At 33.8% G+C, this 25,236-nt stretch overlaps 3 protein-coding genes across 3 annotated transcripts; 2 read left to right on the forward strand and 1 right to left on the reverse strand.

The window, feature by feature from the left end:
- Positions 1-3,884: 3,884 nt before the first annotated feature.
- On the forward strand, positions 3,885-11,636 carry LOC100795588 (protein transport protein SEC16B homolog). The gene is made up of 13 exons (XM_003516618.5): positions 3,885-6,056; positions 6,213-6,533; positions 7,017-7,145; positions 7,222-7,344; positions 7,484-7,651; positions 7,794-7,919; positions 8,002-8,136; positions 8,886-9,013; positions 9,088-9,196; positions 9,283-9,591; positions 9,696-9,830; positions 9,921-10,219; positions 10,696-11,636. Exons 1-13 carry the CDS (start codon positions 4,308-4,310, stop codon positions 11,177-11,179), a joined length of 4,215 nt encoding a protein of 1,404 aa, XP_003516666.1. The 5' UTR covers positions 3,885-4,307; the 3' UTR covers positions 11,180-11,636.
- A 1,617-nt stretch (positions 11,637-13,253) lies between these two features.
- Positions 13,254-13,997, forward strand: LOC100306279 (40S ribosomal protein S30). The gene is made up of 3 exons (XM_003517372.4): positions 13,254-13,430; positions 13,513-13,650; positions 13,760-13,997. Exons 1-3 carry the CDS (start codon positions 13,427-13,429, stop codon positions 13,804-13,806), a joined length of 189 nt encoding a protein of 62 aa, XP_003517420.1. The 5' UTR covers positions 13,254-13,426; the 3' UTR covers positions 13,807-13,997.
- Positions 13,998-15,739: 1,742 nt separating this feature from the next.
- Positions 15,740-19,625, reverse strand: LOC100816190 (probable pectinesterase 68). Its single transcript, XM_003517373.5, has 5 exons — positions 19,198-19,625; positions 18,816-19,005; positions 17,867-18,073; positions 17,147-17,385; positions 15,740-16,124 (listed from the first exon to the last, which is right to left on the reverse strand). The coding sequence occupies exons 1-5, from the start codon at positions 19,494-19,496 to the stop codon at positions 15,968-15,970; spliced, it is 1,092 nt and encodes a 363-aa protein (XP_003517421.1). The 5' UTR covers positions 19,497-19,625; the 3' UTR covers positions 15,740-15,967.
- Positions 19,626-25,236: the final 5,611 nt, after the last annotated feature.

Here is a 25,236-nt window from a genome sequence, read left to right on the forward strand (position 1 = left end):
TTATATCATTTTATATTTTTCAATTATTTTAATAACTAATTTTACTAAACGCTTACTAACTTAAAACTTTTATCTGCCAACTAACTTTTTAATTTATTGTTAGCTTTTCAGCTTACAGAACGTATCCTTAATTGAAGTTTCTAATAAGAAAGGAATCTCCTTTTAAATAAAAAGAAACAAATCTAATTGAACATTTTTAAAAAGGAAAGGGATTGCATTAATAATTAAGTCACTTTAAATTAAATTATATTTTATTTTAAAAATTCAAATAAACTTTATTGTATATTTTTGGATCACATGACTTTTCATTAAATTTTTCCTTTTAAGCATGTTTTTTTTCCTCACAAACTTTATCCCAAAATTTCACTTAAGAAAATCGAGTTTGATATTATTTAATCCAACAACTTGTTACTAAATTCTATTATCTTAAAAATATTATTATCATATTTATATTACTTTTGATTTTTTTTATATCATAACATTAGTGTAAAATATTCACCAATTTTATTAGTAGTCAATTTCTAATGAAAAATATGATTGTCATCTTTAGTGGATCTTCTTTTTCAATTGTATTTATTTTTCATTCACAAGGATTAAACCTAACACCTTATTTAAGAAAATCGAGTTTAATACCACTCACACAAAAATAATTGTTGGTTTTGAATTAAAATTAACTCAAATATTTGTTATATTAATCTAATTTAATTCGTTAAAAGAATGTAATAAAACATTTTAATTTACTACATATAAAATATTGCATTCAGTGGTTAGATCAATATGTACAAAAGTGAAGCTTGTTTGCAGAAATTTTCAAGCATTTAGCTTGGAAATTCATCTATTTATCTTTCTAAATAAGTTTGATTTTCCAAAACTTGATTTTCTGATCGTTATATTTATATTGGATAATATTCTAGAAGGCCTCTGACTCCATGAAGACACAGGTGACGACAGAATACCGTATGCGGAAATAGCATTTCACATTTTTCATGCCACTTTTTGTCACCGTCGTTTTTCAACGGTGATTCATCAAGAATTTGTCAATTACAAAATAGTTATTATTTGTAATTTTAGACTGTGAAATGCACATGATAAATAAATTTTTATTTTACATACCTAAGTTTATAATTTTTACAATAAATAATTAATTTTAAACATATAAATTATATTATAATAAAAAAATTAATTATAAATAAATATTTTAACATATAAATTATATTTTAGATTTATGATAAATAATTTATATAATAATATTTTTATTATTAGTTATTATAATTTTTTAAAAATATTTAAATTAGAGTTATAACTAAGGACTTTTAAAATTATAGATTAAAAAATATAAAAAGTTAAGTTAAATCATTTAACGCCGATCATGTCTCAAATGCATGTTATGTTATAAGTGTGTTTTAATTTTGAAGATAAAATATATGTATTTAAAAATGATTTTTGATATTCAATTATAACTTGTTAAACAGTTCAATTAATATTAGAAGTTAAGAAAAAATATTGGATGCATTTAAGGAGAGTTCATGAGAGGAGAGTATTTAAATGATAAAGGAGGAAAGTGAAATAATGAGAGCACAAATAGACTTAAATATTTTATATATGTAAGGGAATAGTAAAAACAAAAAATTCACTAAAAATCACATGGAAACGTGATAGAACTTACATGAACCATCTTTTTAATTATAAATCAACAATACATCCTTCTAAATATATATAAATTAAAATGAAAATAATTTATCATTTTTGTAGTCCTAAACTTTTTTTAAAAATTATTTTTAGTCTCTAATTTTTTTTTTTTATGTTTAACCCCTTAAATGACTAAAACTAAGCACACAAAAATTTAAGAAACTAAAATAAAGGATGATAAAAACAAAGGACGTAAAATAAGAATAAAAATTGTATAAAATATATATATATTTTAAATAATACATGTTAGTGTAATTTTACATTATCAACGAAATTAGTAGATAATTACAGTGGTTGATTCCCATGCATTTGGAGAATACTATATTAAAAGAATTCAAATCTACTTCAGTGATATTTAGTCCTCTAGGGTTCAATCTGATGGTTGTTAGCTATGGAAATACCTTAGCTTTTTTTTATAAAAAAATGCACTACTATGATTGATTCAATTACAGACCATTATATATAGTACGTTTGCAATAAGGATCTTCTAAAAAAAAAGTTTACAATAAGAAAAAAAACTTATGTAAAATACCATATATACTTTTTGTACTGTTCTACACAAAAAAACATGCATTATCTCAAACTAGTTAATTGATCTTTCCCTTTCTTATAGCCGTTATTACTAACCTGCCAACTTCCATGTTTTTTTAGTTGGAATAAAGGGGCAAAAACACTCCAAAATGCACTAAAAATCACGTGAAAATGCGATAGAACTTACATTACCCAAAACAAACTAACTTCAATATTTTTAGTGCAAAACAATACCAACAGGACATAAGGCAACACACCTAATTTTATCCTTATAACTAACTTCATAGTTATACTCATACCAACCATCATAATTTTAAAAATCAATTCAAATCAATCAGAATGATTGATTGGACCAAAAATTAGTAGTGTAATCGATTCTAAGAATATTTATGAGTTTAAATCAATCCGTAATTGAATCCAATCCAATTATAGTAAGTTTAATTTTTAAAATATTTGAGTTGGATATAATCAAATCTGATCATAAATTGATTGGATAATTAGTTTTATTTTTTTTAACCCAACCCAATCCATACCATATAATCTAGTTTATTATATATAAATTAATTATTGAATACAAAATATATTATTAATTTTTAGTTCACATAATTTATTAAATTATTAATTTAAATCAACCACAATTTTTTAAGTTGTTTTTATCTCTATCTTGATTTTGTTAATATTTTTACATGCTAATATCATACTTTATTTTTATCTACAAAAATATTGTATTATTATTAAAATTATTAATTTTATTAGTTAAATATTTTTTACAATTTAATCTCTTTTAAGTGCATTTAGTTATTATATACTTAAACTGCAAGCAAAAATAATTTATTGTTCTATTTTTGTTTAAAAAAAACACTTTTTAAATATTTAGACCCAAGTAACTCGACTCAACCCGTTTAGGATTTAGCCAAACTCGGTCCAACTTGACCCATAAATACCTCTAACCAGTTCAAGTTACTCATTTAACTAACATTCCTTTAATACGATTTGAATCAATTTGATCTCATCAATTCTATAGTTGAACAAGTGAAGTAATTTGATTGAACGGATCAAACTAATGTTTATTTACTTTTAAATCCAATCTTTTATGAAAATATAAGAAAAATGAGATATCCAAGAGTTGGACTTAGAATTTGATTTATTTTAGTAGATTAATTTACCATCATTAATTAATAAAAGTTGAACGAGTTAACTAATTTGATTGTACCGATTGAAATAATATTTATTTACTTTTAACTCAAACCTTTCATAAAAATATAAGAAAAATGAGATATCCAATAATTGGACTTAGAATTTGATTTATTTTAGTACATTAATTTACCATGATTAATTAATAAATTTATGTCACATATATATATATATATATATATATATATATATATATATATTATGTCTCAGCAGAGTTGATAATCAGTCTATTTTTATTTGTTTTACAAAGTCAGACTCATTTTTAAAACACTATTAATAGGTTAACAATATATATTTTTTGCATTGAGAATACATGGTAATTATTAAACTCTTTTAAGAAGTAGTAGTACTTTTTAATGATCGAAATTTTTAAATTTTTTATTAACCTCCTATCTTTTTTAATCCATAATTTTCATCTTAAAAAACTATAGATAAAGTGTTTATCATAAATAAAAAATAAATATCTAAAATGGAAAAACGTAGTTGTATTGTGTTCTTGGTGGTGGTGAGTGCAAATTGCGAAATCTGAGGGCTTTTCCTCTCTCCTAATGTTCTCTATCTGGTTGTCTGCAAGATTGAGAACATGGATCGCAGAGTTGTATTGTTGAATTGAGTCGTGGGTTTTGCAATTTCCGGGTACGTTTTCCTTGATTTCTGGTTATTGGATTGCGTGCGTTTCAGAATTCCCAGATCTTGTTCTCTGTTTTGGTTATTGCGCCTTGTACTCGATGTTTAGCTTTCAAGGGAGCAGTAGCTTCGCGAATTTTCGTTTTGGATCTCGAGGTTTAGCTCTAAGACTGAGGTTGGGAATTGCGAGAGGTGAAACCTGAGGTTAATTGAACGTGTTTTGGTGAAATCGAGTGGAATCGGTGAAGGTTTAGGGTTTTTGGTCGATGGCTTCGAATCCTCCATTTCACATGGAGGATCAGACAGATGAGGATTTCTTTGATAAACTTGTTGAGGATGATATGGAGCCTGTAAAGTCTGGCCATGATGAAGGGGATGATTCCGATGAGGCTAAAGCATTTGCAAATCTGGGAATCAATGATGTTGATGCTGCTGAGAGTGGTATTGAAGTCAAAGGGGAATATGGTACTGTGGAATCCGATGCAGGACTTGAACAGGAGGGGAATTTGTTGCCCTCCTCTAGTTCAGTTGGGTTTGATAATAAGGTGGGTCCTGGTGAGGATGGGATTGGGGTGGGATCAGAAGTCACGTCCGCTTCAGCTGTAGGCACGAGCGATAAAGTCAGTAGTTCTGAGGTTAAGGAGGTGGGTTGGAATTCTTTTCATGCTGATTTGAATGGAGGCGGCGGGTTTGGATCATATTCTGACTTTTTCAGTGAGTTGGGAGATCAGTCTGGGGATTTTCTGGGGAATGTGTATGATAATTTAAGTAGTGAGGTGAAGCCTGGTAATGAAGTTCAAAACGATGGCTCAAATGCCTTAAGTAATTATGTGCAATATCATGAGGGTCAAGGTTATGATGGATCTTTAGAAAGCCACACAAACAGGCTAGGTGATGGGTTAAATGCTTCAGCTAATCATGTACAATATCAAGAGGGTGAAACTTATGTTGCATCTTCAGAAGAACACCCAAATGGACAAGATCTGAGTAGTAGTCAGTATTGGGAGGATCTTTATCCTGGCTGGAAGTATGACCACAACACTGGGCAATGGTATCAAATAGATGGCTATATTGTAACTTCCACTACTCAGCAAAGCTCTGAAGCCAATACAGCTGCGGATTTGAGTGCTGCTTCTGATGGGAAAACAGAGATCTCTTACATGCAGCAAACTGCTCAATCTGTTGCAGGAACTTTAGCTGAATCCGGCACAACTAAAAATGTATCTAGCTGGAGTCAGGTTTCAGAAGGGAATAATGGGTATCCAGAGCATATGATTTTTGATCCTCAGTATCCTGGTTGGTATTATGACACAATTGCCCAAGAATGGCGTTCATTGGAAACTTACAATTCAACCATCCAGTCTTCTAGTCTTGGACTTGAAAATGGGCATGCTTCTGCCAATACTTTCTCGCCCAATGATAATAGTTTGTATAGCGAATACAGCCAAACTGATAATTATGGAATACAGGGAATTGATAGTCAGCCTGTAGATGGCAGCTGGAGTGGTTTGTATGGCACTAACCATCAGCAGGGTTTTGACATGTACACAACTGGGTCTGTCACTACTAGAGGGGATAATATAACTTCGGGTGGCAACCAACAAATTAATCATTCTTATGGTTCAAGTATTTCTGCAAACAAAGATCAACAAAATACTTCTAGTTCTTTTGGATCTGTTGCATTGTACAATAGAGTAAACCATGATCTTGGTTTGGCTAATGGAACTTTTGAACCACAAAGCTTTGGCCCTACTGGGGACACTGTTCAACAGTTTAATTATTCAACCACAAAGTTCGGGGAGCAAAAAGTATTTTCAAATGATTTTACTGAAAATAAAAAACCCTTTAGTTATTCTCCACAATCAATTCATGGTGAGCATCAGTACTCACATGCCCCTCAGGTTGGGAGATCATCAGCTGGGCGTCCTTCTCATGCCCTGGTAACTTTTGGATTTGGGGGGAAACTCATCATAATGAAAGATCCTAATCTTTTGAGCTCATCATATGGACGCCAGGTTAATTCTTGATTCCTCATTTTAGTTTTGATCTTATGCTTTATCTGGTTTCCGAAAGGCGTTGAGGTTGCTCAGTATTGTTTCCTTTTTACTGTCTACTTTCCTAGGAGTGATTTATCAAAATGATTAACATTGTATATTCATTTATATCTGAAGGATTCTGTACAAGGTTCCATTTCTGTGTTGAACTTGATTGAAGTTGTCACGGGAAATATGGATTCTTTGAGCATCGGAAATAATACCAGTAATTATTTCCGTGCTCTGAGCCAGCAATCATTCCCAGGTCCGTTGGTTGGCGGTAGTGTTGGAAATAAGGAACTGTACAAATGGTTAGATGAGAGGATTACACACTGCGAATCACCTGACATGGATTATAAGAAAGGTGAAAGGTTGAGACTCCTTCTTTCCTTGCTTAAAATAGGTTGCCAACATTATGGAAAGCTACGTTCTGCTTTTGGTACAGGCACCATACTAAAAGTAAGTTACATCTATAGTTGTTCAAAATCTTCCCCCCTTATGTAAACAGTGTCAACTGAATTTGCTATACTTTTCAATGTTGATCAACATCCTCTTTAGAGCTGTATTGTGCACAAGATTTTGCAACATTATTTAAGTGTTGAATTTTAGGTTAACTTTTATCAATGATATATTTTGATATGTTATATGTTTGTTATGCTGCAATGTTTGTACCATGTTGAAGTAGATGATATTTGTCCTTTATTTATCTACTTCTGTATCACTTCTATTTGGAGTGGTTTATGACATTATAACTAATAATTGCTTTGCAAACGACTTTTGTGTTGTATTCTCTTTTCTTTTGGCTAAAAACAACTATTGACTTCACTTATCATGACTCTAAATAGTCTGTGATTCTGAATCGTATTACTGCACAAATACTATTCGTTATGGATTCAATCATATTCTGTTATTTACTTACTTTGTGGTTTGCATTTGATACAGGAAAATGCTACTCCTGAGTCAGCAGTTGCAAAACTTTTTGCATCAGCCAAGACGAGTGGCACAGAGTTCCCTCAATATGGGATGCCAAGCCACTGCTTGCAAAATTTGCCTTCTGAAGGACAAATGAGGGTGTGTACTTAACTCTTGACCTGCTTCCAATCCCAAGATAGTTTTGTACCCTTTGCTGATTTTGATTTTGATATAGGCAATGGCTTCTGAGGTTCAAAATCTTCTTGTCTCTGGGAAAAAGAAGGAGGCTTTACAATGTGCACAAGAAGGACAATTGTGGGGACCTGCACTTGTTCTGGCTTCACAACTTGGCGAACAGGTCAGATGTCAGTTTTTCAGGCTGTTTAATTGTCTGCTGATATTTCATGCCTGGGCTAGACAGTCCCTTTGAGGTCTTACATTGGTTTTTTCATACGGCCTTTGTTGGGGGTTGAATTTGTTGCATATTTGGCTTGCAGTTCTATGTTGATACAGTGAAGCAAATGGCACTTCGCCAGCTGGTTGCAGGGTCACCTTTGCGCACTTTATGCCTTCTAATTGCTGGGCAACCTGCTGAAGTTTTCTCTACTGATACCTCAATTAGTGGGCATCCTGGTGCTTCTAATATGGCTCAGCAGTCTCCTCAGGTAATCCTAATTGGATAAACTAAGAAGCCATGCAAAATATATCAAATCAAGACGTATTGTTCCATTGCCTCAATAGTTTCAAAGGTTATCAGTTTCTAATTGATTTGGAAGCTCAATCTTTTGTTGTTGCTTTTCCATCCAGGTTGGATCCAACGGCATGCTTGATGATTGGGAGGAGAATCTGGCTGTAATAACTGCAAACAGAACCAAAGATGATGAACTTGTAATTATTCACCTAGGTGATTGCTTGTGGAAGGAAAGAAGTGAGGTACAATTCTGTCTTTTATTTATTTTCTTTAATGACTTTGGTACTTTTCCATTCTGCTTCTCATTTAAGACACTTATTTTAGATTACTGCCGCACACATCTGCTATTTAGTTGCTGAAGCAAACTTTGAGTCATACTCAGATAGCGCAAGACTCTGTCTAATTGGAGCAGATCACTGGAAATGTCCTCGAACTTATGCTAGTCCAGAGGCTATCCAGGTAATTTGAAGTCTCTAGTTCTTAAATTTCTTCTGGCACAAAATTTGGATTTTCTGTTGAATGTACATGTCTTGAGTCCTTTTTCTCACAAAATAGTGTGGATGCTGTGCTGTGTTCATCTGCCAAAAGCTCTCTCGGACTCAGATTAGGCTGTTTCATATTCCGTACTATATTTGTTATTTTGTCTATATGCTTAAAAGATGGCATTTGCCTTTTTCTAGTTCTCTCTTTATTTCTAGGTCTGTGAGGGCGAGCCCTGGTGCAGCGGTAAAGTTGTGCCTTGGTGACTTGTTGGTCATGGGTTCGAATCCGGAAACAGTCTCTTTGCATATGCAAGGGTAAGGCTGCGTACAATATCCCTCCCCCATACCTTCGCATAGCGAAGAGTCTCTGGGCAATGGGATACGAAGTTTTTGAGGGCGAGCCCTGGTGCAGCGGTAAAGTTGTGCCTTGGTGACTTGTTGGTCATGGGTTCGAATCCGGAAACAGCCTCTTTGCATATGCAAGGGTAAGGCTGCGTACAATATCCCTCCCCCATACCTTCGCATAGCGAAGAGCCTCTGGGCAATGGGGTACGAAGTTTTTTTTTTTTTGTTTTGTAAGCTTTTTAAATAACTCTTCTGTGTGTTATACTTGTGCCACCTCAGGATCTGTTGCTTTCTAAAAACATGTTCAATATGATTCAGCATGTTGCATGATGTGTTTATTAAATAACTCAAACATATCTTACCTGATTGGTATTTCGACAGAGGACCGAGTTATATGAATATTCAAAGGTGGTTGGAAACTCTCAGTTTACTTTGCATCCATTTCAGCCATATAAGCTTATATATGCATTTATGCTAGCTGAAGTGGGGAAGGTTTCAGACTCACTGAAGTAAGTTCATGTAACCGTATTTCAATTGCGATATTACTTTTTATATGATCTCTTATATTGTTATTTGATTTCAGGTACTGCCAAGCACTACTGAAATCCTTGAAAACTGGCCGTGCTCCAGAAGTAGAGTCATGGAAGCAGTTAGCACTATCTCTTGAGGAGAGGATTAGAATTCACCAACAGGTACTTCCTTGTCCCTTAGTAAATCTTCATTATTTTGATAGTCTTGATAGTTGATATTTATAATCATTTTGTTGATTAATGTTCAGGGTGGATATGCTGCAAATTTAGCTCCTGCAAAATTAGTTGGCAAATTGCTCAACTTTTTTGATAGCACTGCACATCGAGTTGTTGGTAGTTTACCACCGCCTGCTCCTTCGTCATCACAAGGAACTGTTCATGGAAGTGAACAACAATTCAAAAATATGGCACCCAGAGTATCCTCTAGCCAATCAACAATGTCTTTGGCTCCATCTGCTTCAATGGAACCTATTAGTGAGTGGACAGCTGACAATAATAGAATGGCAAAGCCTAATAGAAGTGTTTCTGAGCCAGATTTTGGTAGAACCCCAAGACAGGTGTGTGAGTACTATGAAAGGTGTACTGTGAAGATTTTCACGTTGCTCTGCATGTCTTTGGTTACTTGAAAGTTTTGATGGAAAAGTTGTGTTATGTATCACAGGAAACGATGTCACCTGATGCACAAGGAAAAGCACAGGCATCAGGAGGTACATCTCGCTTTTCCCGCTTTGGTTTTGGCTCACAACTTTTGCAAAAGACGGTAGGGCTAGTCTTGAAGCCTCGCTCTGGTAGACAGGTATAATTAATTGTTTTATTTTCTTTTTATTCACAACAGTGCTTCTGACTGTGCATGGTCAAATGGTTATTTATTCTACTCTATATGTAGGCTAAATTGGGTGAGAAAAACAAGTTCTATTATGATGAGAAGCTGAAGAGATGGGTGGAAGAAGGTGCTGAACTTCCAGCTGAAGAAGCTGCTGCTCTGCCACCGCCTCCAACAACTGCTGCTTTCCAGAATGGTTCAGCTGAATACAACTTGAGATCTGCATTGAAGACTGAAAGTTCACCTCCTATTGAGGGCTCTAACATAAGAACTTCTAGCCCTGAACTTAGTCCAGGGATGCCACCGATACCACCCAGCGCAAATCAATTCTCAGCCCGGGGTCGTTTGGGTGTTCGATCAAGGTAACAGCTTATTCCTTTTCTTTTGTCTAAAGATTATTTGTTATAATTGCACGTAGGAGTCAACTTTTTTTTTAGGCATACTTGTTAGCTGTTAACCATTGTAAAGTGGACCTCCCATTGGTTTCCCTATTAGATTATAAAGTTTGAAATTGAAGACCTTTAAAGAACTGTAAAAATTGTAGCACCTAGAAAAAGGCCAAGCTAGCATAGTAGTTGAATCTTAAAATGTAATATATCTTTTCTTTTGTTTGGATGAGCTGCCATATGGTTGATTGTTTTGTAGGCCTAACTAAATTTATCTTAAAAATACTACATTGAAAAGAAAAGAAATGAGGAAGAACCTGTGGGTTCTGGATATTCTATGCAGCTAGCTCAGTTTCCAGAAACAAGGAAAATTTTCTTATTCATTAGTCTCTCAGTCATAAACAAAATTTGAAAGGCATAATATTGATGAAAATGTTTAATGGACTATACAGGTATGTTGACACCTTTAACCAAGGTGGTGGAACCTCTGCAAACTTGTTTCAGTTCCCTTCTGTTCCATCTGTGAAACCAGCTGTTGCTGCCAATGCGAAGTTTTTCGTTCCTACTCCCGCACCATCAAATGAGCAGACAATGGAGGCTATAGCAGAAAGCAAGCAAGAAGATAGTGCAACAAATGAGTGTTCATACCAATCCCCTAAATCATCAACGACCATACAAAGGTTTCCAAGTTTGGGTAACATCTCAAACCAGGGAGCAACAGATGGAAATAACTCTCATTTACCTCATTCACGCCGAACAGCTTCATGGAGTGGGAGTTTTAATGATTCATTTACCCCTCGAAAAATGGGCAATATTAAACCTTTAGGGGAATCTTTGGGCATGCCCCCGTCTAGATTTTTGCCTGATGAATCTTTAATGCGTACACATGTGAAAAGTAGCAGTTATGGAGAAGATCTTCAAGAGGTTGAACTTTGAGCAGATGCTCAAGCTGTAAATATCAAATTTTGTTTTTGATCTTCAGAATAGTTGGGACGTCCCTGCTTCTGCAGCATTTCTTTGGATGTACGGAACAGTGGTACACATCAGATGGAGTTCTCACAAACAGATCAGAGAATAACAACAGACATCTATCCCCCTCCTCCCTTCCCTTCCCATCCTCTTTTCAGTATTTTTTAAAGTCCCCAACTCCCACCCAACCTATTGATGTATTTTTTTTCTCCTTTAATGCCAAGGGAGTTGACAGTGGACACCATCTCCGGATTATGGAACTGGTGTGGTACAACAAAGGACAAGACCACCTGCTTAGCTGAGTAGTACAACTCATTTGTTCATTTTATTAAACACGAATACGCCCCACGAGGATAGATGACCTCAACGGATCAAGGACAAAAGCATAGTGTATGCAATTGTGAAATATAATTTTGTTCCTTCTGTTTTTGTTTCAGTTAATAGTTATTAATGATATTAAATTTTCTGAATCATGCTCTTCGGCCTCAATTGGATTGTATATGATGAGATGATGGGGCAAAAGGGATGAGGCGAGGTGAATTTGCTCGCCAGCGATTATTTTGCAAATGTATTTTGAATAGCATTAAGTCTACAATGGTACATAATGGATAAAATTTAGATGCAGTTTCTTACGTGTTTTTAGTATTCTTTTTCGATCAGTAATTTTTTTTGCTAATCTATAATACGTTTAATGCAATTTTTTATTCTGCATATTATTAAGGTAGGATTTTAGTTCTGATCGAAAAACAGTATAAAAAACATTTGACAAATATTGTCTAAATTTTTTTTAATTAATTTAATTTACTCCGGCTGTTTATTACAAGGGATTATATGTTAAATAATTTGTACGGGATTAATTTTTTTTAGTTTCTAAAATTTGGGATAAATTCATTTTTGCTTCTGCAAATTAAAAAAAAATCATTTTAGTTCTTTATCATTTTAAAAAATTGGTTTTTAGTCCTTAAATACTGTCGGGCCTCACATCATTATTTTTTATCACTTTGCCATATAAGATTTAAAAACTCAAATTTTCAATATAATGTAAGAATCTTTGAGAAATTAAGATGGTGTCACAGTGAAACCCACTTAATATTTTTTTATTAGTTATGAAAAATAAAACAATTTTTTAATTTTATAAAAACCCAATTTTCTTATAATAACTAGTTGTACGCTTGACAGGCACGTTAGCTCTCTCTAATGATAAATACTCATAAAAAAATACAAGTAAAATATTTTTTAATGTTAAGACTCAATTCTTATACAAGTATCCAATTCCTCCCTAAGAACCAGTTCTACACTTCACACTCATCCCTAAGAACCAGTTCTACACTTCACACTCACGTCAATAATCAGAGATGGCATTGCAGCCTTACACTATCTTATTCGTTAATTTATTAAAATTTAATGATATAAAAAATTAGGTTAAATTATAATTTTAATCCCTTTTTATTATTGAAGATTTTAGTTATTTATTCTGCAATTTTAATTCTCAGATTTTAAAAAATTTATAATTTTGGTCTAATCCTCATTTCTCATAGACTCAAGTTAATTAAATTATTCTTTTTATGATAACCAACACGAATATGATAGGTTTAGAGTTTAATTAGATCAAAATAAAATAAATAAATCGTATCTAAAATTGAGAATTCAATTAAAATTACATTTTAAAAAAAAATTGGGACTAAAATCGTAAAAAAAAAATAATGAAAATCACAGGTCAATAATTAAAATAAAAACATAAAATGAAATTTAGAAAGAAAAGATTACAACATAAAAATGAATTCTTTTTAACAAACAGGGCTTAATGCCTTAACTACTAAATAGTGTACATATCTTTGATTCCTAAACAAATTTATTATTATATTTTTAAAATATCAAATGAAGTTATTAAATTAAAAATAATTTAGTTCCATTAATATAATTTTTTTTTTGCACCTCTAAAAATGGTCTTAACATGGAGAGGGAAGTAAAAATTAAGTGAGAAATAATTTTAGCTTCCTCCCTTATTTTTTTCTTCCTCTCAAGTTACCGGTTCTAGTCATGAGTTGGACCAATAAGGCCCGCCCATTTACTTTGGATATATCTAAGCCCGCAACCCTTACCGTAAAACCCTAGCAATACTAATAGCAAAAACTCATTCGCGATCTCGTTCTGTACGTGCAGCCGCAGCAAGTGATCGAAGCGAAAAGAGAGAAATTCATCGTCGCAGTAATCATGGGTAAGTTGATTGAAAATTAGGTATGGTAGTGTTTCCCTTTCTTGCGCACGACGAATAACAACATATAGAACGCAATTTGCAGGTAAGGTTCATGGATCACTTGCACGTGCTGGTAAGGTTAGAGGGCAAACCCCGAAGGTGGCCAAGCAGGATAAGAAGAAGAAGCCACGTGGCCGCGCCCACAAGAGGATGCAGTACAATCGCCGATTCGTCACCGCCGGTATTCCTCTAAACCCTAATTTTGGCTTCGATTGAATAATTGTATTATGTTTGAAAAATTAGATAATTGTGCGGTCTTTGATGAGGGGTTTTGGTTTGTGTTGTTGTAGTGGTGGGATTCGGCAAGAAGAGGGGACCCAACTCGTCTGAGAAGTGAGGCCGAGGCTTGAGGAATATGTTGCTACTCTATTTGATTTATCTTTGTTGTTTTTTATTTATTTTTAATTTGTATGTTTTGATTGTGTTCTGTGAACGGTTTTTGTTAGCTTTATATCAAACTTGAAATTTTGCATACAATATCTAACTATCTAAGTTCATTGCTCCTTTCAACTGGGAAAGGATTTGGTATTTCTGTGTTGGTTTTAACAATCTATCTATCCTATTGATGCTCTCTTCAAAGAAAGCCTTTGTGTAGACAGGGCAATGTTATCTTAGCTACATGATTTTACCAATCAAGAGACTTAGCGTAGTGCACATAACATTCTACCTGACATTTATTCCAACACAGGATCTCCTGTTGGTTGAGATTTATTTGAGTTTTGCTGGTTTGGGAACGGATTTCTCACTGAAGGGGGAATTAGATTCACTTGGTAGATCTATGTAAATTTCATTCATCAGAAATATTTGATGGGAAGAAAGTGATAAAATGTGCCGGCAATATTTCTCAACTTGGTTTTAGAGGATGGTAGGTCCTCTATACTAGAATGGTGCAGTATTTGCTAAAGTAACAACATTATGGGCTCATACAATAGTTGAACTGTAGATCCTATCCACGCTTTATCCATTCTTTATTCACATCCATTTTATTTCCATTTCATTTTAGTAAAACAACTCTAAATTTATCTCAATTCTTGAATCATAAATTTAAATTTTATTATATTATCATTTATATTCTCTCTTTGTTGTAATAATATAGTCATTGTTTTTATTTTACGGCATGTAAATATAATTTTATATTCAACCTTCAGAGGAGTGCAGTTCCTTGCACATATTATTGTCGAAAAAACATCAATACTCGCATATATTATTTTTCCTTGATAATAAGTTAATAAAATGAAATGCCTACTTGCTTGTATTGAGTTTTTTTTTAATAGGAAAATTGCTGGTATTGATTAGAAAGTTGTTGACCAAATTTATTTAAAAAAAGTTCTTGGTCAAGGTTGAGCAAGTTTAGAAATATGTACTCTATTAATATTATGTATTTAAATAAAGTCTAAATGATTTTAGTTATAGATGAAAAATAAGTTCAAGTATATTCGATTTATCCGAAACCTTATCAAGCAAGATACTAAAAGGGTTCCCCCCACTTAAACCAATAGAAACAAAAGTGCAAATAGATAACATCAAATATCTTATCCTAATTCACCTTATAATATCAACAGTTATTCCAATCTCTACAATTGGTGAAATTTTCTACATTTTCTACTATAATTACTGAATTTATATAGGAAGTGTTACTCAAATCCTTCGCTTTACTTAACAATTTGATATTCTAATTTGTGCTTTGTCACCAACATTAGGCGCATTCCCTAAAAATATATATGTAATATTTTGTCCATGCAATTAAAATGGCAGTCTGATATGTAAAAAATGCTCTCGGCGGCTTTTTTTTTTTTTTTTTTTTCAAGTGAAGAAGCTATGAAGGATAGGGGTCTTATGAACTATCAAAGTGTCAGTCATGTTTTTGTTGCACACATTTTCGACACAATATTTGTTTGACATTTTTTTATTAGTGTCTGAAAGTTCTTGTTGGACATATTTACACTTGTTTGATATTTTTTTATTATGTATTTGATTTAAAAATTATTTTATATTGACTTAAATGTCACTTTTACTTAACTAAATACATTTTGAAAAAGCATTAAAATTTGGTTTAAAATGATGAATATATCATTAATTTAGATATTTTGTCATATATTTCTTCATATTTTATTTAATTAGAATCTGTTTATTTGTGTGTATGAGGTGTATCTGTATTCTATATTTTAGACGCGTTGAAGTGTTCATGTCAAAGTTTGTACATCATAATGTCATGGACACTTCAGATAATACATGATAACGATGTAACATTACTTCATATCCATATGATATTAAATTAAAAAATGATGGATTTATGCATTTGGAGGTGATAGAAGAATATTCAATAAAAAAAATCTTGGAAAGTGTTCCGGCCATTCTACAAGGATGGATAAAAAAATTCCTATATTGACAAAAACAAATGAATGAATGAAGGATGCAACAACGGTTTTGTAATTTGAATGTAAATTGTTTTGTTCACTTGTGAAGGGTGAGTGAGTTAACAAAGACGTTATGACTAATTAAGCATCTGATGGCGCGATCCAGTGTCTCCCATTGACGAAACTCTTCCTGATAAATGGATGGGCAGCTTCGAAATCTAAGTCTCGGGCCCATGAGACCCCACGTACAGCCTCTGCTCCTGGTCCCCAACACTTGTACACTCCGAAGAACACAGTCCTAAATGATCACAAAAACACCACTGTATAACATATCTTCACCAAAGCAATCATATATAATGATCAATGTTCAATTTCAGGGAATTTAGATTCGCTACAAATGTATGTAAGAAGAAAAGCGAGCATGACAAATTCCTTCACGTTCTTTTTTGGGATTTTCCTTCTGTTCTCATATTTAAAACCGACGAGAAAGTCTATCAAGATTTGGTTTATTTTTTGAATTAGTAAAATTTGCTTATACCGTTTTTAAAATTCTACTAAGAATTTCTCCATTTTAAAAGATTTTTCCTAATAAATTGGAACTAAAACATCACTTGAATTAAAGATTCCACAGATTTTCACGCCGCAATTAATTGACAATGTTGCATCTATTGTTCCCAAAACGAGAACATTCAACAGTGCCCTTTCATGATTGCGTTTTTTTGGGACTATTGTTTATTGGTTGTTTGGTTTGACTTATAGTATTTCCTAGAGGCTATGATTGCATGCATTACGATGCAATTGTGTGTGCACTTTTCTCAATCCTCATGTCATGTACAATATATGTAAACAAGTCGAAAGAGATTGAGAATCCTACAGGGAGATGAACAAATTTTCAAACCACTCCCAACATGTTTCCCCTTCGTTTTTTTAATACACCTCTTCCAGTATTCGGAAAACTAATTAGGTAAGCAAAAGAAAGGAGTGTGTTTAGAAAAAAATGTGAGGAGGTGTGAAACTCCCTTTTCAAACTAATAGTTGCCCCAAAGCCCATGCATATTCCATCTTTAGTCAAACTAATATTTATATTTTGGAATGGACTTTTTATAATACAATAAAAAGTGTAGGAAACAATAATAGAAATGCAGGAAGCAAAAACCTATACTTTGTTTTATTTTTTTAATTTAAGTCTATATTAATGTGTGATCCTATTACTTTACTCACATGAAATATAACTAGTGCACCAACAAGATATAACTAATTGAGAGGAAAGGAATGAATGGTTTATCTGTCTCAACGTTGAATTGGATAGAGGTTAGTTACTTGTTCTTATTGTGGGCATGGTCCCAATCATCCCAACCGCCATGTGCAACAATATCATCGAAATATGTGTAGGAGTAGACAATTCTCGAATACTGTCCCATTGCTCGTCCCACATATAGCGGACCCGTTCCTGTCACCTTGCATCGTACGAATGCGAACCCTGTCTTCTCTTCTGGCTGTTTCCTATCGTGGGCCGCTATGGAACCGAACCTCGTTGCTATTGAGTGCAGCTCGCAATCCTGCACCAAACCAAACCAAAACACTTTTTTAATACTACATTCTGCAATAGTGGTAGGATTGGAGATGGAGTCACGCAAACCAGGCACACAAAAGTTAAATATGTTTTCCTTTTTCTGGCAACACTAATACCCTGATCCAAACCAGGCACCAATATAAAAATATATACATAAATATTTTTGGGCATCCAAAGTGGGCTATTTGAACAGATGAAAGAGAAAAAAAAAAGTTTAGGTATGATAAATAACGATAAATGAAAAGAGAGAGAGAAAAAAAATGTTGATTAAGTATTTGAAAAATTAAAATGTTCAAATTTTGTTCCTCAATGCAAACACATTTTACAACAGAAAAACTTCTTATCCTGTGTCAATACTCAATAATACCATTAAAAATCACTTACTTTATGTTTCTTTCTGTGTCCTTTTCATTACTACATACATTACTTTATCTTTATCAATTTTCTATGTAGCTAGGTTTACGTACCTTGTACATGGACCTGCCATTGCCAAAAATGAAATCGATGGATCCTTCAATGTAGCATTCCTTGAAGTAATGTCTGCCTGCATCGTCGCAAAGGGTGTCTTGTGCACCGTAGAAACCGCATCCGGAGAAGTATGCTTTGTCGCCGGATATGCGAAACGCCACCGCTTGCCATCCCTGCATCCCCGGCATTGGTGCAGGTGCTGTGTTCTGCATGTCCAGTCAGTAGTATTAATTGTAATTTAATATAAACCCATTCCCTCATTTGAGATGCTTTACGCATTTTAAAGCTATACTTTCCAAAAAGTTAAATTAAATGTGTAGGAAATAGAGACGTAGGTAGAAGAAAGACAAAATTAAGAAAACCAAGAGAAATACGCATAGTATAAAATTAAATCATAAAAATGTTGGCTTTACGTATAATATATATTGATTATAACTACGCAAAGTTAAAAAAGTTAAAACACTTTACTCTGATGTATGGACCCCAGTTGTATATATATCTTGAACTTTGGGTTAACCAAGGCAATTTGTTTTTGACTTCTTTTTAATGAATCATGCTAGTTACTGTAATTAATTTGAATTTTTTTTCTGATTATAATTACATTAGAATTCAAGTATAAAAAGTAAAATATAAAAACCTAAATGGCCCAAGATACTAGTAATAGTAAACCACATTATTAAAAATATTAAAAAAAATGTATATTCGCTGTGTCATGAAACAATAGATAGAGATATATACAGGCCATAATAGTTGCTTCGTCCCTCCCATTCGTGCTTCGAAGTTACCACCCATGCCAGTTGTATGTATTGAAAGAAAAAAAAAATACATTATCTGCGACTTATTTACTTTTTTTTATAACTTTTATGATAAATATTTTTTTAATTTCTTAATAAAATTCTAAAGGTACTAATTAGTAAAACCCTATAAATAATATACTATGATACGTACCTTGAAGCTGATGTTCCTGGCAGAAAAATAGCTGGCAAAAACAGTAACAGAAGCGGTTCTGTAAGTACGCAATTGCTGTCCGCTAGGACCAGGGTCACTTGCTCGATCATGCCATTCTATCACCGTCACTTCTTTACCCGCGCCCTCAAAAGTTATGTACGGCTTCGTCACGGGCACAACTACCTTTTCTCTGCACCAAACACCAATGTCAATCCCAAACAAACAATAATAAAATATGTATTAGCTATCCAACATGTATATATTACTATTGCGCAAAAAAAAAAAAAGCGTTAAAAACAATTAACTAACGGCATTTTCCGAGCAATGCAAAAAGAAGCTATAATTGTAATTAATGAACTTTATATGAAAAATATTTATCTACTTGTAGCATCCGGCGTTGATTTGAATAAGGACATTCCTTCGGTTGTTGTCGGGGACGGCATTGACGGCGTCTTGGACGGACCGGTAGTGGCCACCGCCGTTAATGTCAACGGTGATTTTACGGTGACCAATGGGTCCGATCCAATGGTGGCTACTCTTTGAGGAGTTGCTCGTAGAAGAGAATATTTTTAAGGTACGGTCGCGGTGGTGGGGTTTACATGTCACTGTTGCTGCATGGAATATGCAAGCGAAAATCGCAAGCGCTACTTGCAGTGACACCAAGAGTGAAGAAGAAGTCATTAGATAGCATCGAACGCGGAGAGAACAAATGTTGAAGAAATAGCGGAGACACACTGTGCTTATTTGTATGGGAATTCTTAAATATTTGAGGAATGTGCAACGTGCTAGCCAAAAAGCGATAAGATAGAGAGAGGCACTTGGTGGAGTATTTTATAGTAAGAGACTATTTGTGTCTAGTGGTTATAACGTTGTGTTTTTTTTCTATATTTTTAATCAAGAAAAAAATAGATAGTCTTTCCAACGGTCATTTTTACTGCTTTTGGAGACTAAAAATTATTCGTGTATATCCTTTTGGAAATTTGATTGGTTGGCATTGCGGTAATGCAAACAAAATCTCTTCCTTTTGGCTTGGTATATCTAGGAAAGATACCACCTAGGTACTAGCATGTCTCTCAACTCCAATAATTATAGATGATGATTAATGTTAATCACGTCTACTTTTCTCTCCAATCATCGTATTGATAGAGGTATATACTACTATTATTCTCGTACACTTATAAAAGGAAAATTTTCTTCTTAAGTGGTTACTACTGTTTAATTTAATTTAGCATTCCCTTTTTAGTATATATGTGAGCTAGTCACTTTTCATTTTTCTGTTGTTATTCCTTTACTCGATCTTTACATGCTCTACTCAATTGCGTTTCGAAGTCAAAGAAGGTGGGATGCGTACTAATGATGCTATAAATTAAAGTGCATGTGGTAATTACAACAACAATTGTAGCTTCCATTTTGTTTATTCGGTTCATTAATTACGGACCCTCACGGGCCAATTTTTTCTAACAAGGATTACTCACGGGCCAATTGTAAACTAGAATAATGTACATAGATATATCTATCTATCAAATGCGAGAACCACAATTGACAATCTCCTAATAAGATGGTGAATGTTTCGAATATTTTATTATGCTCGATATAATGGGGTCCATTCTTAAGATTCAGTCGTCCCTTTCAACTACCAATTTTCTTAATAGATAGTGTTATCTTTGCTGGCCATGTCCACTGATTCACCACCATGGATAGCATCTACGTCGTGTTTCAAACGGTCATTTGGGTGGGGGTAATATGTAATGTAACCATGACCCATGATGATCCGCGTATGGATAAAACAATGTTTTTTTTTTTTGCATTTTGGCCTATCCAACGCCAACGTTTTTACCTTTGCAGTCCCAGACAAGTGGGCCCCACCCTTCGTTTGCGAGCCCACAATATTTTTGAACGTTGGGGCCCGAACCCCGTCGTCTTCTCTCTTTCAATTTACGTCATCAATGAGATGAGACAATATTTTCCCAAACTTGCAAAAAAATCATTCATAATGATTATGGCGGAAAAATAGAAAAATCAATGGTGATTGGAGTTTCACGGTGGTGTTGTCGTGGTTCTTTTTAACTTCTGCAACTGCTAGCCACACACTAGTGCTCTGTTATCGTTGGGACCTCTGCATAGACAAGTGGTCTGCATTTGTCATCACATAAGGCATTGTTACTTCTATACCAGGAATGTTAATTATTTCAATATTTTATGTAACAAATTTTTATAATAAGTTTTAAACATTTATATATTTTTTAAGATTTTAATCTGCACAAAAAATGTAAAAAATAATATTATTAACCAATTAAAAATCATGATAAGTATAATTTGTAAGTAGTAGTCTTATTATAAAAATTCTTTTACTGTAAATGCATTTAATATTTACTTATTTCTTAAATTATTTTACTTATCTAATACAATTTTATATTTTCCCTCCTTATCTCACTCTTTTATTTTAAAAAAATATTATAAAAATAATATTACTCTTCTCACAGTTTAATAGGAAGTCTACCAAATACTATTTATCTATTTTTTAATAGAAACTAAAAATAATTTGTCAAGTATTAAAATGATAAAGCATTTACATAATTAACAAAATGAACATTTTGAGTGGATAAGTGAGTAGTTATTTTGATGAGAAGTTTTGATAGACCAATTATGAAAGAGCTTCTCCTATATTTTTTTCAAATATTGAGATTCAATTCTTTTTTCACAGATATGGCAAAAATGTCCCCTTTTCGTTCAACTTCTTTTTTTCTGATTGGACAAAGATGGACAAATAGTCTGTAGATTAAGTATAACTCTATACCTTCCTCTACATAGGTTTTGGCAACATCACAAACAGAGAGAAAAACTCTCGTCCTTGGATCTCCTCTGGCCATCACGAACATGAGAGGTAAAGGATTTATAGGTTATTATGTACCAATGTTGCTCCTTGTGGAGGAAGAGCTCGAAGATTACAACTACAATAAAAGGCCAGGGAAAGAATAATTATTAATTCTTCGACTATATCTTCCTACAAATTATTCTACTATTTTTTATACTTCCAAGACAATAAACATTTGTATTTTTCATTCAATACTTACTATAAAAGGTAATAGGAAAATTTGTAGGAGAATATAATAAGAGAATTTAACACTACTTCCAGCGAAATGATCACTGAAAATATAAGAATATCTAAAAACATATCAGAAATCAGATTGAATGTTACGAGTGTTGGAGGATGATTCTTAAGTTTAGCCAAATTCACAGTTAATATTAAGGTTGACTTTAAAAACACTTCTAACTTTTTTTTTATAGAAAATATGTATTTTTTTTATAAGATCGTGGGTTATATATTTGTTGAATGATCTTTCGATATATTGCTGAGCAAATTTTTATTCCATACCCAATACTTATCAATTTACTCCAAAGAGTTTTAAACATGCATAGTTATTCGATTCTATTTGCAATGGAAAATATAATGGTTTTAGGGGAAAATACATAAAAAAACACTTCACATATTATATTATAATACATATGTCGCATAATTGTGTTGTTGTTGGAGGAGCTTTAGTAAGGTAAAGGTGGGGTCCCAAAGTTGGGCCTTCAGCAAACAAAATTTTAGGAAAATTGAATCCCTCTTAGCATAGAGGGATGAAACTATGTGTAACGAATGGAATGTCACGTGGGGAGAAGGTTAACAAGACTGCTGAGTCATCAAGTGAGAGAGGATTGCATAACAAACTTGCTGATTTTGAGGAATTGGGACGTGGGAAGAGAGAGAAGAAACCAAGTTGGAAAATAACGGAATCCCACTAGTGTATAAGGGAAAGTAGTGGGAGTGTGATAGGCAGGATGTATGATGAATGAAAATTCTCTTCCTCTCTGATTATTCTCTCTTCCATTCTGAATTTCTTTTGCATCTTGTACTTTTGCTCTTATTTTCACACTGAAAACTAAGAGTTGTTATCCATCAATAAAAGTACTTCGTCCCTTTCCAATTGAATCACTGTTTCATTAATTACTTAGCATTACATTGGTGCTTTCATTGAGACATGGCAGACAACACCCGTATGAAGGAGGTTTATGCAGAATTGAAGAAAAACGCTGATGCGATTACTCGTGTTAGTGACGATCTTCAGAACCATATTGAACGGTTGGAAGCTACAAATCACGCTCAGATGGAGAAGATTGAAGTGATGCAGTCGACGAATGATTCTCAATTCTCACAACTGAATGCAGTAATGTCACAGGTGCTGCAGCGTCTACAAAACATTCCGATGTCTTCCCATGGTGCATCGAACTCACAGAAAGAGCAGCAGAGAAGTTCGTTTCAGGTGAGATCTATCAAACTTGATTTTCCTCGCTTTGATGGAAAAAATGTGATGGATTGGATATTCAAGGCTGAACAATTTTTCGATTACTATGCAACACCAGATGCTGATAGATTGATTATTGCTTCAGTACATTTAGATCAGGATGTTGTCCCTTGGTATCAAATGCTTCAAAAAACTGAACCATTCAGTTCATGGCAAGCATTTACTAGAGCCTTAGAACTTGATTTTGGACCATCTGCTTATGACTGTCCTCGTGCTACTTTGTTTAAACTGAATCAATCTGCAACTGTGAATGAATATTATATGCAATTCACTGCTCTAGTAAATAGAGTAGATGGATTAAGTGCAGAGGCAATTTTGGATTGCTTTGTTAGTGGGTTGCAGGAAGAAATCAGCATGGATGTGAAAGCAATGGAACCCCGTACCTTAACCAAGGCAGTTGCATTGGCCAAATTATTTGAAGAAAAATACACTTCACCACCTAAAACAAAAACATTCTCAAACCTAGCCAGAAATTTTACCTCAACCACTTCAGCCACACAGAAATATCCACCAACTAACCAAAAAAATGACAATCCAAAACCAAATTTACCACCACTTCTACCTACACCATCAACCAAACCATTCAACCTTCGAAACCAAAACATCAAAAAAATTTCCCCTGTTGAGATTCAATTGAGAAGAGAAAAGAATCTGTGTTACTTTTGTGATGAAAAATTTTCCCCTGCACACAAGTGTCCTAATAGACAAGTTATGCTGTTACAACTGGAGGAAACAGATGAGGATCAAACTGATGAACAGGTAATGGTGACTGAAGAAGCTAACATGGATGATGATACTCATCATTTGTCCTTAAATGCTATGAGAGGATCAAATGGTGTGGGCACTATTCGATTTACTGGCCAAGTGGGAGGCATAGCAGTTAAGATATTGGTGGATGGAGGTAGCTCTGACAACTTCATTCAGCCTAGAGTGGCTCAGGTGCTTAAGTTACCAGTGGAACCAGCTCCTAATCTTCGAGTTTTAGTGGGAAATGGACAGATTCTGAGTGCAGAAGGAATTGTTCAGCAATTACCATTACATATTCAAGGCCAAGAAGTGAAAGTGCCAGTGTACTTGTTACAAATTTCTGGTGCAGATGTGATATTGGGGTCCACATGGTTAGCAACATTAGGTCCTCATGTAGCTGACTATGCAGCATTGACCTTGAAATTCTTCCAAAATGATAAATTCATTACTTTACAAGGTGAAGGTAATTCAGAAGCAACACAGGCTCAGCTCCATCATTTCAGAAGATTGCAAAACACAAAGTCAATTGAAGAGTGCTTTGCAATACAATTGATTCAGAAGGAAGTACCAGAAGACACTTTGAAGGATTTACCAACAAATATTGATCCTGAATTGGCCATCTTACTCCACACTTATGCTCAAGTGTTTGCAGTACCAGCATCACTGCCACCTCAGAGGGAACAGGATCATGCTATACCACTGAAACAAGGGTCAGGCCCCGTTAAAGTAAGACCATACAGATATCCTCACACACAAAAGGATCAGATTGAAAAGATGATACAAGAAATGTTGGTTCAAGGCATCATTCAACCAAGTAACAGTCCATTTTCCTCACCCATACTGCTTGTTAAGAAGAAAGATGGAAGTTGGAGATTCTGCACAGATTATAGAGCTTTGAATGCAATCACTGTGAAGGATAGCTTTCCAATGCCAACAGTGGATGAACTGCTAGATGAACTACATGGAGCTCAATATTTTTCAAAACTGGATTTGAGGTCAGGATACCATCAAATTCTGGTACAGCCTGAGGATAGAGAGAAAACTGCTTTTAGAACACATCATGGCCATTATGAATGGTTAGTGATGCCATTTGGTCTTACTAATGCACCAGCCACATTCCAATGCTTAATGAACAAAATATTTCAGTTTGCTCTCAGAAAATTTGTTCTTGTGTTTTTTGATGACATCTTGATATATAGTGCTTCTTGGAAGGATCATCTCAAGCACTTGGAATCTGTGCTACAGACCTTGAAGCAACATCAGTTATTTGCTAGATTGTCCAAATGTTCATTTGGAGATACAGAAGTTGATTACTTGGGCCACAA

Source organism: Glycine max, chromosome 1 (genome assembly GCF_000004515.6).
Source record: "Glycine max cultivar Williams 82 chromosome 1, Glycine_max_v4.0, whole genome shotgun sequence".
NCBI classification, from domain to species: domain Eukaryota; kingdom Viridiplantae; phylum Streptophyta; class Magnoliopsida; order Fabales; family Fabaceae; genus Glycine; species Glycine max.

Excerpts from the sequence above, each read along its gene's own strand:
- LOC100795588 (XM_003516618.5), top strand. The coding sequence starts at position 4,308 with ATGGCTTCGAATCCTCCATTTCACATGGAGGATCAGACAGATGAGGAT. Across the intron at positions 7,146-7,221 it reads CTTCTGAAGGACAAATGAGG|GCAATGGCTTCTGAGGTTCA; the intron begins GTGTGTACTTAA and ends ATTTTGATATAG. Across the intron at positions 9,831-9,920 it reads AGCCTCGCTCTGGTAGACAG|GCTAAATTGGGTGAGAAAAA; the intron begins GTATAATTAATT and ends CTCTATATGTAG.
- LOC100306279 (XM_003517372.4), top strand. Across the intron at positions 13,651-13,759 it reads TCGCCGATTCGTCACCGCCG|TGGTGGGATTCGGCAAGAAG; the intron begins GTATTCCTCTAA and ends GTGTTGTTGTAG.
- LOC100816190 (XM_003517373.5), bottom strand. The coding sequence starts at position 19,496 with ATGACTTCTTCTTCACTCTTGGTGTCACTGCAAGTAGCGCTTGCGATT. Across the intron at positions 19,006-19,197 it reads ATCAACGCCGGATGCTACAA|AGAAAAGGTAGTTGTGCCCG; the intron begins GTAGATAAATAT and ends TGTTTGGTGCAG. Across the intron at positions 17,386-17,866 it reads ATGGCAGGTCCATGTACAAG|GATTGCGAGCTGCACTCAAT; the intron begins GTACGTAAACCT and ends GGTTTGGTGCAG.